Below are 14671 nucleotides of genomic sequence, written 5' to 3'. Positions count from 1 at the left end.
GGTTTTCTCAAAGTGTCCGGAGATCTAAAATGGGCTGACACGGGAAGCGAACGAGCAAAGAACAGGTCAGTTTCGCAGTCCATTTATTTATTTCGTCTACACGGCGCGGTTCCGGATCGGGAGGCTTACGAAATTGGTTAGAAATTGGCAGAATCGTCTTTGGGAACGGGCAGATAAAATATGAATCCTGTTTGGCTGTGTAAACGGGCGCACTGCCCTGCCCCACTTCCAAAGGTGCAATTATTAATGAAATATTCATCCACCTCACTCTAAGAACGGTGTCAACATGGTTAACATTACGTAAAGGTGTACTTATTCAATTTATCGTGATGACCTGTGTCTCTCCGACCGTTTACTCCACGTTATGTGAAGGGTTTCTTGGATGTAATCCGAAATGAATGATTGGACCTTGTTAGGTTTAATTTATGTCCAGTTCCCGAAATTGATGGTGACGACAATTAGACTTTGTTCACAGTTTGCCACATGTCGTATCACTGATATTATACCACCACACAGAGACACGCTATGAAACAGTTAACAAACTTTATTTCATCGGCATTCATTATACAATTCACCAATTAATCTTAAATAAACCGCTGGCGGGCGAACCGACTTATAGAGCAGAAAGGGAGAGAGCTGAAGAAGTGAAATATAGTTTTGTGTTTGTCCGCCAGAATTGGTCACTGTAAATTCTTCCAAGAGTGTGGCTGAATTGTAGATTGTGGGGTGAAACGCTGAGAGTGCGAGCAGAGCAAAATTGGATTAGTGTGAATGCGCGTTTGACAGTCGGGCGGGGAATCTCTGGGCCAAAGGGCCCGTTCGTCAACTGACTAAACTCTGATTATAAATTGGGACTTCAAGGTGCTTAAAGTTGTTAAGACTGAGAATTAAACGTGAGTGGAAAAGAGTTCAAAAACATAGGGGTTGTGAAAATAGTCTTGCGGAATTTGGAAATATAAATTTTATTTAAACGCACATATCCACTTTGCTGACTCTCTCTGTGAGATCGTGGTGTATACGTACAACTATATACTGTATTGCAAAAAGTTGCCGCAAATGTAAGTTTTAAAGGATGGCGCTTGTTAAATGAGCTGTAGACGTGGGTATCATTGTTCCACGGGTTTTCCTGTGACAGTTGGCCCTAGCTGCCCAGGGGTGAGGGAACTGTGACCCGGGAGAATGTCATTTCCCCCCCCCCCCACCCCCCGGCCTAATGGCCCATAGACAGACGCTCCCTCTGGCACACGCCTTCCCATTGTCCTCGGCAATACCAACCAGGATTGACTTCAGATCAGCCGGGGAAGAGAAGGGACTGGAGGGGAGAGAGGACGGGGAGGGGGGTTGGGGTGTGATTTGCATTGTCCGTACCCAGGGGGCCAGGGGCAGACAAATCCCATTGAAAACTGCTTTCCAATCGCGACATTGAAACTATTATTTAAACAATGAGAAAAAAAACACTCAACTGCTGATTTTAAGCAGACTAGTCACTCTCTGTGGCCAGCTGTCCATTTGACTGCGCTTCAGCCTACTGCAGCGCCGAGCGACCACCATTTCGTTAACCGGCAGAGTTGAAGAAATAGTATCTGAACATTAGACAGTAACCACCGATGGCAAATTCGTCAAGAATCATGTTTCATTTATTAAACTTATAATCAAGACCGGATTAATGAGAACCAGCCACACAAAATCTACCTACATATTCGAATATTATTCGGAGCAAAATAATTCATATTTAATCCGCTATTTTGTGATAAACATTGTCCCTCGCATTTAAATAATCTTGATATTTCCCTCTCATTTAAATATTTTCCTCTTATTTAAATCTAAATGCTTTCTCACTTAAATAATCTACGTATTTTTCAAACAGTCTACTTGCCCCTCATTATATATTGGCCATTAAATTCATTATTTTTTAATTAAAAAGTTAAACTGCATTAAAATGGCAGATCGCGGAAATGCATAAGAGGGTCAGCAAAGGGGAAAAGAAACGCTTTAGCATAAAGTCAGAACTTGTGCACTGAAAAAGATCACCAAAAGTATATCAGGTATTCTTACCTCGGCTCCGGGATCAGAGTGTCTCTTTATATGTCCTAATATTTTATTTTGATTCACTGGATTGTTATTAAATAAGACAAATCTTTATTCTGCCCATATAATCTTTATAACGCAAGTAAGTTATATAAGCACATGAATGTCGTCGATTAACCGATGCTGTGGCGGGCTGAATTAGTTATGTCTGAGTTGCCAAGCCGATTTTCTCCTGTAAAAATGATCAATTAATGATTATTTTTTGTCAAGCACAGTCAATGCTTAGTGGAAAATTTCGTCAGCCGTCTTAGCCCTTACTGTAGGTGGTGTTGTGATGTTAAAGACTGATGTATAATCGCTCTGTTCTCGGGTGACAGCATCTTAGAGTCAATTTGTTAGCTTCCGTCAAAAAATGTCATCTGGATTTGCCCCTTTAAGGGATCCGGCTGACAGCTGAGGGTCGGTCAGGCAGATGGTCTGTGAGCAGGGTTTTTATTGTCTGGGACTAAATCTGTTTACAAATCAGGCGTCCGCTTTTTTTTGCTGCGCTCCGCCGTTCCGCGTTCAAATCCTAATGGGGAAGGGGGGCAGGGGTGCAAACCGGCCTAACAAGCTCATATAAACAGCGCCAGTAAAGTTATTTCATCCGCATCCGCTGCAGCAGTTAAACCCTCCAAAACGGGCTGCGCTCTGGCCGAGACAAATAAAGCGGGTGGCAGGGCACCAATATTCCCGGTTCTTCCCTCAGCGTCCCACGGCGGAGAAGTCACATCCCAACTTTGAACTGTAAATGCCCCACCTCACCGAATCCCACTTTCGTTACCCGCCCGGTGGATTAGCGTCCGGAGATCACCGTCTCCGCATCCCCCAAACTCTCCCTCATTTAAAACCAACAAATTATCACTCAGAACAGACGGGGAATCGTTCACTCCTTAAAACCCAAACCCGACGAAACCATCGATATACATCGAAATAGATCTGTTATCAAGAGCGAAAAGATTCTTTCCGCAGCTTCTTTCACAATCGATTTGTCCCCTGCCTTCCCCCTTCGCAGCAACTGCTTAAAACACAAATACGCGAGAAATACGTTTTATTTCTTCATGTATGCACCTCCAAAAAATTAACCAAAATGTTTAACACAACAAGAGAAATTATTTTTGCATAAACAATGACGTGATACGTCAAACATGCGTTTACCTACATAAATCCATCTATGCTACATAAATTCATTTATAATGTTAGCAATAATTACGAGAACAGTTATATATTACAACTCATCACCATAACCAATTTATTATATTGTTACATATTAATCTGCAATAACTCGAACTGTTATAGTATACATTATTACTAATCATCATAACCAATATATTATACCGTTACATATTAACATGAAATAGCTCCAATATGTTGCTGATATTGATATGTATTTTGAGATATTAACTTTTAACAACGAATTTAGATATTTCCAGTCACTGCTACATATGGTAAAATTTAATGTTATATATATTTAACAGATATAATTTTTAAGTCAGCATTTGAAAAAATTAATCATTTAGGGAAAAGAAAAACTTCGGTCTCCCAGAAGCTTCGCAATTGCTTAGGTTGGAAACGCTTCAGCCAAACTTGCGGAATAATTATCGCAACTGCTATCCTGAATTTTAAACTGTATTTGAGTCTGTCATGAAGACGGCGCAGAGGTATAGCGGTAGCTGCGGTGTATGAGCGGGGGGGGGGGGGTACAGGGGTGCAGGGGGAGAAGCTTCCGACGAGACCATAAGACATAGAAGAAGAAATAAAATTTAAAGTCAGCATCAGTTGTCAAAGTGCAACCATTCGATTTTTTTTTCTTTCTGTAGCAACTCTCAGCTTAATAGACGTGGGATTAAAATTAGGAAATTGATTTACTCGAATGAGCGGGGCGGAACTCAAATAGAACAGGTAGCCCCGGAGAAGCGGAAAGCAAAAGGCACTTTAAAATTGGATGGCACACAAAATGTTGGAGGAACTCAGCGGGATGTAGTGTTAGCTTTCGTGAAAATATCAGCACGAGAGAGGCAAAAAAAAAGGTAACAAGGAGAGGTGCAGACGTACGGGGTGAAAACAGAGATGGGGCAGTTACAAAGACTGACGGGAGCAGAAGAGGATACAGTACTGTAAGGGCAAAACGCCACTGAAAATAATGGGGGGGGGGTGGGAGCGAGAACGGGGGGGGGCAGAGTTAAGAAACCAGTGGACAGAAAGTAGAGGGTGTCAGAAAGAGAATGGGAATAGGCGAAAGTAGAGGGCCAGGGGAGAAACGGAAATGTGATTGGAAGAGAAAGAAAGACCCGGGATACGGGGTGGGAATGGGGGTGGTGAAGAGGTGCGTTGAATTGGTGGGGGGGGGGAGGACATACACACACACACAAAGTGGCGGGGGGGGGGGGGAGAGAGGGAGGGAGGGAGGGAGCGACAGACAACACCACGGAAAGTAACTGGATCGGAGACAGTAGCCTCCAGTCTCTGGAGCACCGAGGAGATCCGGAAAACTGACAGAAAAGGAGAAAAAGAGAACATGACGGAAAATACAATGTGTCAGAAATAAACGGAGTGAGGAATAAACAGAGAGACAGGGTGGAAGCGGTGGACCCAGGGAGTGACAGGGTCAGAGGCAGTAAACCAGAGGATGACAGTAGCAGGGACAGCGATTGAAAACCTGTGGCCTGGTCAGAAAGACAGCTAATGACCGAGAAAAGAATTGATAGATTGAGAGCGCATGACCTCCACAAGGCACACGTGCGCACAATAGATTCAACGCCCCCCAAGACTAGATCAATCTGTGTGAATCTTTGGATTAAGATTGTTTTAACTGACTTTCCACATCTTATTCCTGAATCATGGTAATAATGTGCATCTATTGGTGACAGCTGGCAGAAAGGGCGTGCATAAATCAAATCCCTTATCCAATCTGGAAATAGCCGACACCATCCAAAAAATGCGTAGTACTAGGAACCTCCTCCGCGCTCCCGGACCTGTCAGTTACTGCCGCGGCCCTCCCACAGAGAAATCATTCATTACACTCAAAGCTTTTGCGGAGCGCAGTGTACCAATCGAGCCGGTGGGAGACGAGGGCCCTCAAATCTGCACCCCAACTACCTTGGATTAAGGACTTTCTGCGTTTGTGCGTGTGACAGTGTGTGCGCGTGTGTTGTGTGTGCGAGTCTGTGTGAGTGTGCGTGTGTGAGTGTGTGTGTGCGTGTGTGTGTGTGTGTGTGTGAGTGTGTGTGTGTGCGTGTGTGTGTGTGTGTGTGTGTGTTTGTGTGTGTATATGTGATATTTGTGAGTGCATATGTATGCCAGTGTGTATGGGTGTAAATGCGCGCCGATCAATTTCTTCCCAAACAGATGAAGCTTGTTAGACGGTGATCGATTTCTCGCCCGGTTGTTTTGTTTTCGGCTTGAAGGATGACAACACTTAGAAGAAAATAAATCTATCGCGCACCCCCCACAAAAAAAAACTTCTCTGCTAACGCCTTGGTCATCTCTGCGCTCTGGAGATCTTCAGTGCAACTCCTTTCCTGGACGCTGCGACAGAATCATCGGAGCTTTCGATCCTTGGATTTCCAGCGTTATTTATCCAGAAAAAAAAGAGACAGACTGAAGTGTTAATCATTTGCTCTTGTTATTTTAAATGTTTGGGATTCAGGAACATTTACCCAGAGGAGGGCCTGATATCAAAGACAAATCGACAGGCGGTGGAATGGAGGCGGTTAGATCTTGGGTCCGGACCGTTGGCGTAGTGGCGGCCAACGTTGCGGCTCAGAGGTAAGGTCCCGAGACAGGATGTCATCAGCTTGACAATTATCACAGGCGCGACTGACAGCCTCCTCGCCCATCCCACCTGCCACTGTACCCCGCATTCCAACCATCTCTTTAACTAATATTGACTCAAATCATAACCCTTCAGTTCCCGGTGATTTAAAATTAAGGACTTACAGGGCACAGGGTTATAACTCAGTGCGCGAGGTGTGTGTGTGTGGGGGGGGGGGGGGGGGGGAGGGGAAACAGGAAAATATTTGTAGTACCTATGTCAGGAGTTCCATTCACATGTGACACAGTTTGCTTCTTCCCCAATTACAATGTAAGAGATCTCTCAAATATGCGTGTTTTTTAAAATTCTTTAAATACCGAGTTTATATAATAAACGCTTAATCGCGCGTTGTTCTGTCCAGGGGCATACTTAATATGATCAGGGCAAAATTTTGTCCCCAAAAGTGTTTGGGTTAGGATTTTGAGTGAGCGCCTCTTTCGTGAATATCCCCCCCCCCCCCCCCACATGCAACAGACTTGAAAGTCACAACATTGGCGGAATACCTTTTGTAGGATATAGCAGAGGGACGCGTGGCTGCAGCCGGCGACTTGCAATTGATTGATTTACAAGGTGAACCAAGATCGCGCTGACAGTCAGCCTAACACAAAACGTAATGTTCGGCAATATCTTAATCCGTTCCGTGTGCTTACTTAACGCACACACTTCTCAACACTCTCCTTATGGGACGAGGGAGAACTGTGAATTACCTGCTGAACCCGAAACTGAAACATATATTCTGAAAGCTGGAGCTGAAATCAGAAAATACACGAATCACTTATTTTTCCCCAACGTTTGGCCGACTTAAATTTGAACTTTTCTCTTTCGAAAACCATACTATTTTCTTAAGTATCTTTTAAACATCTCACATTAAATACGTTTTTATATTTTAAGTGAATAATCATGTTTTAAGGCACTGATACAAAATTATTTCCCTCTGTATTTTGTTCTCTCTTGAGAAAAACACCATACTTCCATCCACTGTAAAACTGCCAAAGCCGTTTAAAAGGTTCCACTGGGATCTTTAAAGTCTGTGTCCCTGCATCCAAGTCCTGATATGACCATTCTCTGGATGTATATTTCCAAGTTATACATTATTTTATTGAATTGTCTGAGCAGTTTTATTCCACTCCCCCCGCGCGCCCCGCCCCCGAAGATTGTTCTGTGCTCTTTTAAAAGAACACTTTCTCCATTAAATATGCCGTACTTCATTATTATATATTCCGGTTTGACTTTCATAATTAGCCATTGGAGGTAGCAGGTTTGATTCAGATCGCTTCGATCCGTTAAGCGTTCCTTTTCATCAGACGTTTAAGTGATTCTGCAGTCTGCCGAACGACTGTTTTGCGTCGAGTTACTAAACGCGCACAATAGGAAGGGTAACTGTGTAGTTTACAAATATTAGCAAAGATTACAGCACTTAAAAGGCGCTAAATACAAATTTATTGAAATTATTTCTACAAACCACGCTCACCTCGGTTTCCCGTGTATTATTTTAGCACGATTTTGCTGTAGAACACAGCTGACATAACTCAGAAACTAGCGGCAAATCTTCTTGGTCCTTCTTTCTGAGCCCAGCCCGTAGTTCTCGTTAGGGGGCCGGACAGATTACCGACGCTTCACTTTTATTTTAATGTTGGGAACGGGTGGTTGATAAATTACATTTATACGCAGCTTGTGGGAAACTTGGGCGACGGACTTATGCGTTTGCGAAGTTTGATAAGGAGTCACTAACGCGGGCGATTCCCACGACTCCAAGTGGTTGGGAAAAATGATTCCTGTTTTTCTCCCTCTCTCCCCAGCGGCGTGGCTCTGGCCAGAGCGCACTTCGAGAAACAGCCTCCCTCGAACCTGAGAAAGTCCAACTTTTTCCATTTCGTCCTTGCGCTTTATGACAGGCAGGGGCAGCCGGTGGAGATCGAGAGGACTACCTTCACAGACTTTGTGGAGAAAGATTTGGTACGTGCGACAATGGGATACAGGGATATCTGTGCCGGAAAAAAAGGAGTGAGCGAGCGAGCAGAAAGTCCCTAAATTAATCAGGATCCCGGTCTCCAAACCAGCCCCCACACAAAAAGCCTCTACGGTGGGGTTGACACGAAAAATTCAAGCAAAATTTAAAAACATTGTCGGACCCTTTTGTTAGTTCTGTCTCGGAGTTTGAATGCGACTAAACGATAAGACTGAGCAAAAGTTTGAACTTGTGTGTCGCAGAGCTAGAAATAGCGTGCGTGGTTATGTACGAGTGAACTTGTGCAGATGTGCGAGAGGTTTGCGTGTGATTGTGAATGTAGGTGTGAGAGAAATTTGTCTGCGTGTATCTGAAAATGTTTATATTAATTTGTCAGACATAATTTGTCTGCGTGAGTTCAGAGTGCGTCCAAGTGTGTGAAAGAATGTTTTTGAGAGAGTGGTTATGTGTGTGTGTGTGTGTGTGTGTGTGTGTGTGTGTGTGTGTGTGTGTGTGTGTGTGTGTGTGTGTGTGTGTGTGTGTGTGTGTGTGTGTGAATGATTTAGAGTGCATGTAAGAGTGTAATTGCGTGAGGAGTGTGTGAATGAGAAAGAAAGAGAGAGCTTTGCAACCTCAAGCTACAGGTGTACTTTGCGTTGCGATAACCGCTGCCGTAATCTGGGAGCTCCCAGCCCCGCTGCTCTGTTCTCCGGCGTCGTTATTCGTCGGGAGGTCGGATCGAGTCAGACGAGGAATAGAATTCGGTCTCAAGTCGGGAGGGTTGTCTTAATCCAAAGCAACGCGCAGGCAACGCTGGAGGAACTCAGCAGGTCAGGCAGCGTCCATGGAAAGGAGTAAGGACCTGGTGAAGGATCTTGGCTCGAAAAGTCGACTGTGTGCACTCATTTCCATAGATGCTGCCCGGCCTGATGCCTCCAGTATTTTGTGTCTGTTGCGTTGACAGTTTTCTCACCCGGCTTCGAGCGTAAGCCCCCCTCCCCACCCCATAGCTAAAGGCATTTATTAATATGTGAATGCCTGGCCCGACGCTGGTAAAGGGACCAGCCAAAACAGCCGAAAGGTCGCAACCATCCGCAGGCCTAGAAAACTCAAACTTAAACACTCAGTCCAAAATGTTTGCTGGAGACACCGTCCAACTCAATGAGTTCTGACTACCTGAAACGTTAATCCCGCTTCTCTTCCCACAGATGCTGCCTGACCTGCTGAGTCTTTCCAGAGATTTCCATGTCTATTTTAATTTCCACCATCTGTTGTGCTTGTTTCTATTTTTATCCAATTTATCAGATCCACCTTTTTTTGGGTGGAGAGGGGACGTAGAGGTAATTCCCTCCACTTTTACATATCCCTCTTCCTGGCGGTCAAGTTAACACCGGAAAAGAAAAACTTTTTTTGGTTAATGATCATGTCACTGCACCTCAGCGACTAACGAGAATGTCAGAAATAACCATATAATAATTACAGCACGGAAGCAGGCCATCTCGGTCCTTCTAGTCCGTGCCGAACGCTTACTCTCACCTAATCCCACTGACCCGCACTCAGCCCATAACCCTCCATTCCCTTCCTGTCCATATACCTATCCAATTTTACTTTAAATGACAATACCGAACCTGCCTCTACCACTTCTACTGGAAGCTCGTTCAACACAGCTACCACTCTCTGAGTAAAGAAGTTCCCCCTCGTGTTACCCTTAAACTTTTGCCCCCCTGACTCTCAAATCATGTCCTCTTGTTTGAATCTCCCTTACTCTCAATGGAAAAAGCCTATCCACGTCAACTCGATCTATCCACCTCATTATTTTAAATACCTCTATCAAGTCCCCCCTCAACCTTCTACACTCCAAAGAATAAAGACCTAACTTGCTCAACCTTTCCCTGTAACTTAGGTGCTGAAACCCAGGTGACATTCTAGTAAATCTTTTCTGTACTCTCTCTATTTTGTTGATAACTTTCCTATAATTCGGTGACCAGAACTGTACACAATACTCCAAATTCGGCCTTACCAACGCCCTGTACAATTTTAATAAAATAAACTGGGCACTTTGAATTCTATTTAAGTCATAGTAAAATATTACTGCATGAGAAGCTTTGTCACAAATATAATGTTTGATGACTGTGGGAATCTCTCTCAAGTTTGCTCGGCGGATTACAGCGGGTTTAATTTCGTGTTTACATCCGCTTTCGCTCTAAAGAGTGAAGGTAGTGTTTTGTTAACGCAGCAAAAGCACAGAGTTGAGAATTTCCTGCTCAAATCTGCAAAATTATTCTTTCAGGAGCCGGGGAATGATAAGACGAATAACGGGACGCATTACAAGCTTCAGTTGCTGTACAGTAATGGTGAGTCTCTCAGATAACTCGCAGTTAGCTGAGCTGGGGATAGATGGGCAGTGGGCGAGGGGGTCTATCAAGACAGCCCAAAACGTCGCATATCAGCACTTCATCCTCCTTCGGTACAATCTAGTGCAAAGCGCACCGATTAAAGTGTTTGTGTGTCGGCCGTTCGGATAACCTCCTCACGCTCCTTTAGTGAGCGGGATTCGGATCCTGACCTCTGGTGTGGGCTGTGTGGCGTTTGCACGTTCTCCCTCTGACCGAATGGTTTCCCCCGGGTGCTCTGGTTCCCTCCCATATCCCAAAGATACGCGGACGGAGGGTTGGCAGGGCATTGCAAATTGCCGCTGGTGCGCAGGTGACTGTAGATCCTAGAGCACGGCGGGGGCAGGGGGTGGTGGGCCAGAATTGGTGACTAAGGTTCACGAAAAATGAATGGGGAATGGCTTTGCTCCACGAACCAGCACTGACTCAATGGGCCAAATGGCTTCTTTCTCTGTCGTAAGGAGATATGGAAGCATTGGGGTTGAAATGTTCGTGAAGCCCACCACCCCTCAAAATCGAGGGAGAGCCTTAGTTCTACCTGCAACTTGGAGTCGATCAATTACTTTCCAAATACCCGCGTAAGAAACCAGTAAGAAGCAAATGCTTCTCAGTAAGGACAGAGCAGGGTTAAGTTCGGTCTCAGCAGGACGACTAAGTCAAAGCTCTCACTGTGGATCTTTATTTTTAGAAGAGGTATTCGTTTTTCCTCCAAAATCACAATTTTGGAACAGTTTCCCAGTTGTTTTATTCAATTAACGAATTATTTTCTGGTATAGAAAGAGAGACATTTCACGATGTATAAAATACTGAAGGATCACTAGCGAACTCGAGTGCAGGAATTACAGAGACTGTGGCGATTCAAACACAACCAAAGATTTATTACAAAAATTAACTAGAAAAACTAACAAGAGCTCAGGCAAACAATACACGGTTCCGACGAACTGAAATGAAGAGCTTGGTCTCAGTTTCACCCGACAAGGAACCACAACGACCCAACAAAGATAAGTGCATGCACACCCCCACCCCACCGAAAAACACCCTGGAGTACGTAGGAATTCCAGACATTGACAATACCTTGATAATTAAATTATCCCAAATTGAATGCAAGACATATAAAACCGAGTTTAACAACCTCCATGATCCCAGATGAGATACCTGCAAGACAAAGTGAAAAAAACGGAGTTCGTGTAAAGATAAAGAATTAGACGTAAAAAATAACCAATAGAAGGGCAAAACATACGCGCGAGAAAAGGGGCAAGTACAGTCCGCATACTAACTGAGAGAAACGACCGGTACATTTCAGGCATAAACTGAGGCGCGTCTCAGGTGTGTAGAGTATCTGAATGGGCTAGATAGAGTTCACTGAAAGGAAGGAGACTTTCACTTCTTTCTGCTATTCAGTTCAGTTCTGCCGAAGAACTGAAAAGAAAAAAAGAAAGTTAAAAGAATCGGTGACAAGTTGTAAGGGACAGGTCTTAGTTTACAAACTTGATTGGCTTTTTTTTCGTGAAGGTGACGAGGGTGACTGATGGAGGACAGAGGATGTTGTGGACACGGATTTTTGTAGAGTATTTGACAAAGTTCCTTACGGTAGGCTGCCCCAGAAGAATAATACACATGGGTTCTACTCGATTTGACCGATTGCATTCAGATTTGGCTTGGCTACAGAAGACAGAGGATATTGGTGGAGTGCTGTTATTCTCACTGGAGCTCTCTGTCCAGTGGGGTCCCGCAGGCATCAGTCTTCAGACTTCTGTTGTTTTCAGTATATACTAATGACCTGGATGAAAATCTATGTGCTCTGGCGAGTAAGTTGGAAGACAACACAAAAACTGGCGAAGAAGGTTGTCAGAGGATAGAGCAAGATGTGAATCAGCTGCAGTTATTGGCGGAGAAAGGGCATTTACATCGGGCAGGTGTCTGGTGTTGCACTTTGGGAGGTCAAATGTAAGGGAAGGGCCTTCACCACTACTCTGAACTGATTCTACAGATTCACTTTCAAAGACTCTTTACAACTCATGTTCTTGGCGTTATTTATTTGAAGCTTGTTTACTTATGTTTTTTTTGGGTAAAATTTTGGGTAAAATTTTATTGTATTTTCCCCTGGAGATGCCTGCAAGGGGAAATAAAGGAATTTCAGGGTAGTATATAGTAACATGTACGTACCTTGAGAATAAATTTACTTTGAAGTTTGAGGGCACACAGTAAATGGCAGGACCCTTAAGAGGATTGATGTACGGATGGACCAAGTCCATAGATCTCTGAAAGTGGCAGCACAAGTAACCAGGTGGTAACGAGGGCATGTGGGAAAAGCCCCTAAGACATAGGAGGCTATTGAATCTGCTGCGCCATTGGATCATGGCTGATTTATTAAACCTCTCAACCCCATTCTCGTAGCTCCTCACCGCAACCTTTGATGACCTTACTAATGAAGAACCTATCAACACGCGCTGTAACTAAACCCAACGACTTGACCACCACAGCCGTCTGCAGCAATGAGTTTCACAGAGTCACCACCCTCTGCCTAGAGAAGTTCCTCCTCATCTTCTGTTCTGGGGCTGCGCCCTCTGGGCCTGGACCGTTGGAACTATTCCCCCCCCCCCCCACCCCCGCGTCGACTCTGTCTAAGTCTTTCGATATTTGATGACTCTCACTGAGATTCCTCCTCATTCTAAAAAAAAACACTCCAGCGAGTACGGGCCCAGGGCCATCAAACGCCCCTCGTACGTTAACCCTTTCATTCCCAAGATAATTCTCGCGCACCCCCTCAAGACCCTCTCCAATGCCAGCAGATTCCTAGAGAAGGGGCCCAAAGCTGTTGACAGCACCCCGATCACGACCTTACGAAGCCTCATAATGCTCTAGTCACTTAGGACACCGAGCATGGGTTGGGACATTCGGATGCAGCTGTATAAAGCTCTGATTCAGCTGCACCTCGGGTAGTGTGTTCGGTTCTGCTTGCCCCATTATAGGAAGGATGTGAAGGCTTTGAAAAGGTGGCGGAAGATCCTCACCAGGATGAGAGAGTATTAGCCGATTGCCGAGGTTGGACAAAGTTGAGCTGTTTTCTCCAGAGCGTCGGAGGTTGAGTGGAGAGGTGACGGAAGTTTACAATGACAGGCTCGTCAGTAGTTAGGGTAGATAGTCGAAGTCTCTCTTTCCAGGGTAGTTATGTCAAATACAGAGCATATAGCTTTCAAATGATTGGGGGGGGGGGGAAGGTTGAGGGAGACGTAAGGGGTGATTCTTTTTAACACAGTGAGTGGTAGGTGCCCGGAAACGCACTGCCAGGGGCGGAAGCAGACACAGTAGTGGCATTTAGTCAGACACATTAACACGCAGAGAATGGACGGATACGGACCCTGTACAGGAAGTAGGATTAGTTTAACTTGACGTCATGGTTGGTACAGGCATAGTGGGCCGAAGGGCCTGTTCCTGCGCGGTATTTCAGGGAGACCGGGAAACGGAGGATGGGGTGCAGTAGTCGCTGACTGGAATTCACTGCTCGAAAGCACGATGAAGGCGGAGATTGTCCGTCCACCTGAAACAGTTCACCTCAGCGTGAACTGCGGGACAAAAATGCGCTGCGTGGAGGTTGATCAAACTCCGTGACTCTTTGTCAATCGCCACGGACAAAAGGGGCCGATTGGCCTCCCTCTGCATCGCACGTTTTCTGCGAGCCCGATCTCAGCGCACGCTTTCTGGGTCAACCCAGCAGCGTACAGCGCCGGTAAATGCTAAATATCACACTTCAGGTCAGCGACGTGACGTGACGGTTATCTTCACGGCCCTTTTCTGCTTAGTTGGTTTCACACACGACGTTTCTATTGCTAGCGGTTACCTAACCTAACCTGGACGTATCATATTGATGCAGCTATAAAGAAGGCGAGGCAGCGGGTATATGTCATTACGAGTTTGAGGAGATTTGGTTTATCAACTAAAACACTCGGAAAGTTCTACAAACGTTCCGTGGAGTGCATTCTGACTGGCTGCATCACCGTCTCAGATGGGGGAGGTGACTGCACAGGATCGAAACTTGTAAAATTAGTCAGCTCCATCATGGGCACTAGCCTCCGTGGAATCCAAAACACATTCACGGACCGGTGTCTTCGGAAGGCAGCGTCCATCATCGAGGACCCCCGTCACCAGGACATGCCCTCTTCTCATTGCTACCATCAGGGAGGAGGTACAGGAGCCTGAAGGCACACACTCAGTGATTCAGGAACAGCTTCTTCCCCTCTGCCATCTGATTTCTGAATGGACACTGAACCCATGAACGACACTACTTTCTAATTTCTGTTTTTTTTACACTACTTATTTTAACCTAACTAGTAACCATCCATATACTTACTGTAATTCATTATTTCCCCTATATTTATTTATCATGTATTACATTGTACGTAATACCGTAAAGTTAATAACTTCACAACATATGCCGGTGGTATTAAA

General features: G+C 45.0%; 1 protein-coding gene across 1 annotated transcript in view; it reads left to right on the top strand.

The window, feature by feature from the left end:
- The first annotated feature begins 5131 nt into the window (after positions 1-5131).
- The window catches only part of LOC132391060 (transcription factor COE2-like), a 314392-nt gene continuing 304852 nt past the window's right edge, over positions 5132-14671 (top strand). The window contains exons 1-3 of the mRNA XM_059963792.1: positions 5132-5835; positions 7681-7837; positions 10120-10183. Coding sequence (XP_059819775.1) covers positions 5702-5835; positions 7681-7837; positions 10120-10183 — 355 coding nt within the window. The 5' untranslated portion in view covers positions 5132-5701. The remainder of the gene's footprint in view (positions 5836-7680; positions 7838-10119; positions 10184-14671) is intronic.

The sequence above is a fragment of the Hypanus sabinus genome, chromosome 1, assembly GCF_030144855.1.
Source record: "Hypanus sabinus isolate sHypSab1 chromosome 1, sHypSab1.hap1, whole genome shotgun sequence".
NCBI classification, from domain to species: Eukaryota; Metazoa; Chordata; class Chondrichthyes; order Myliobatiformes; family Dasyatidae; genus Hypanus; species Hypanus sabinus.
Note: the sequence above shows the minus strand (reverse complement) of the source record. Positions and strands in the feature narration are given on the sequence as shown.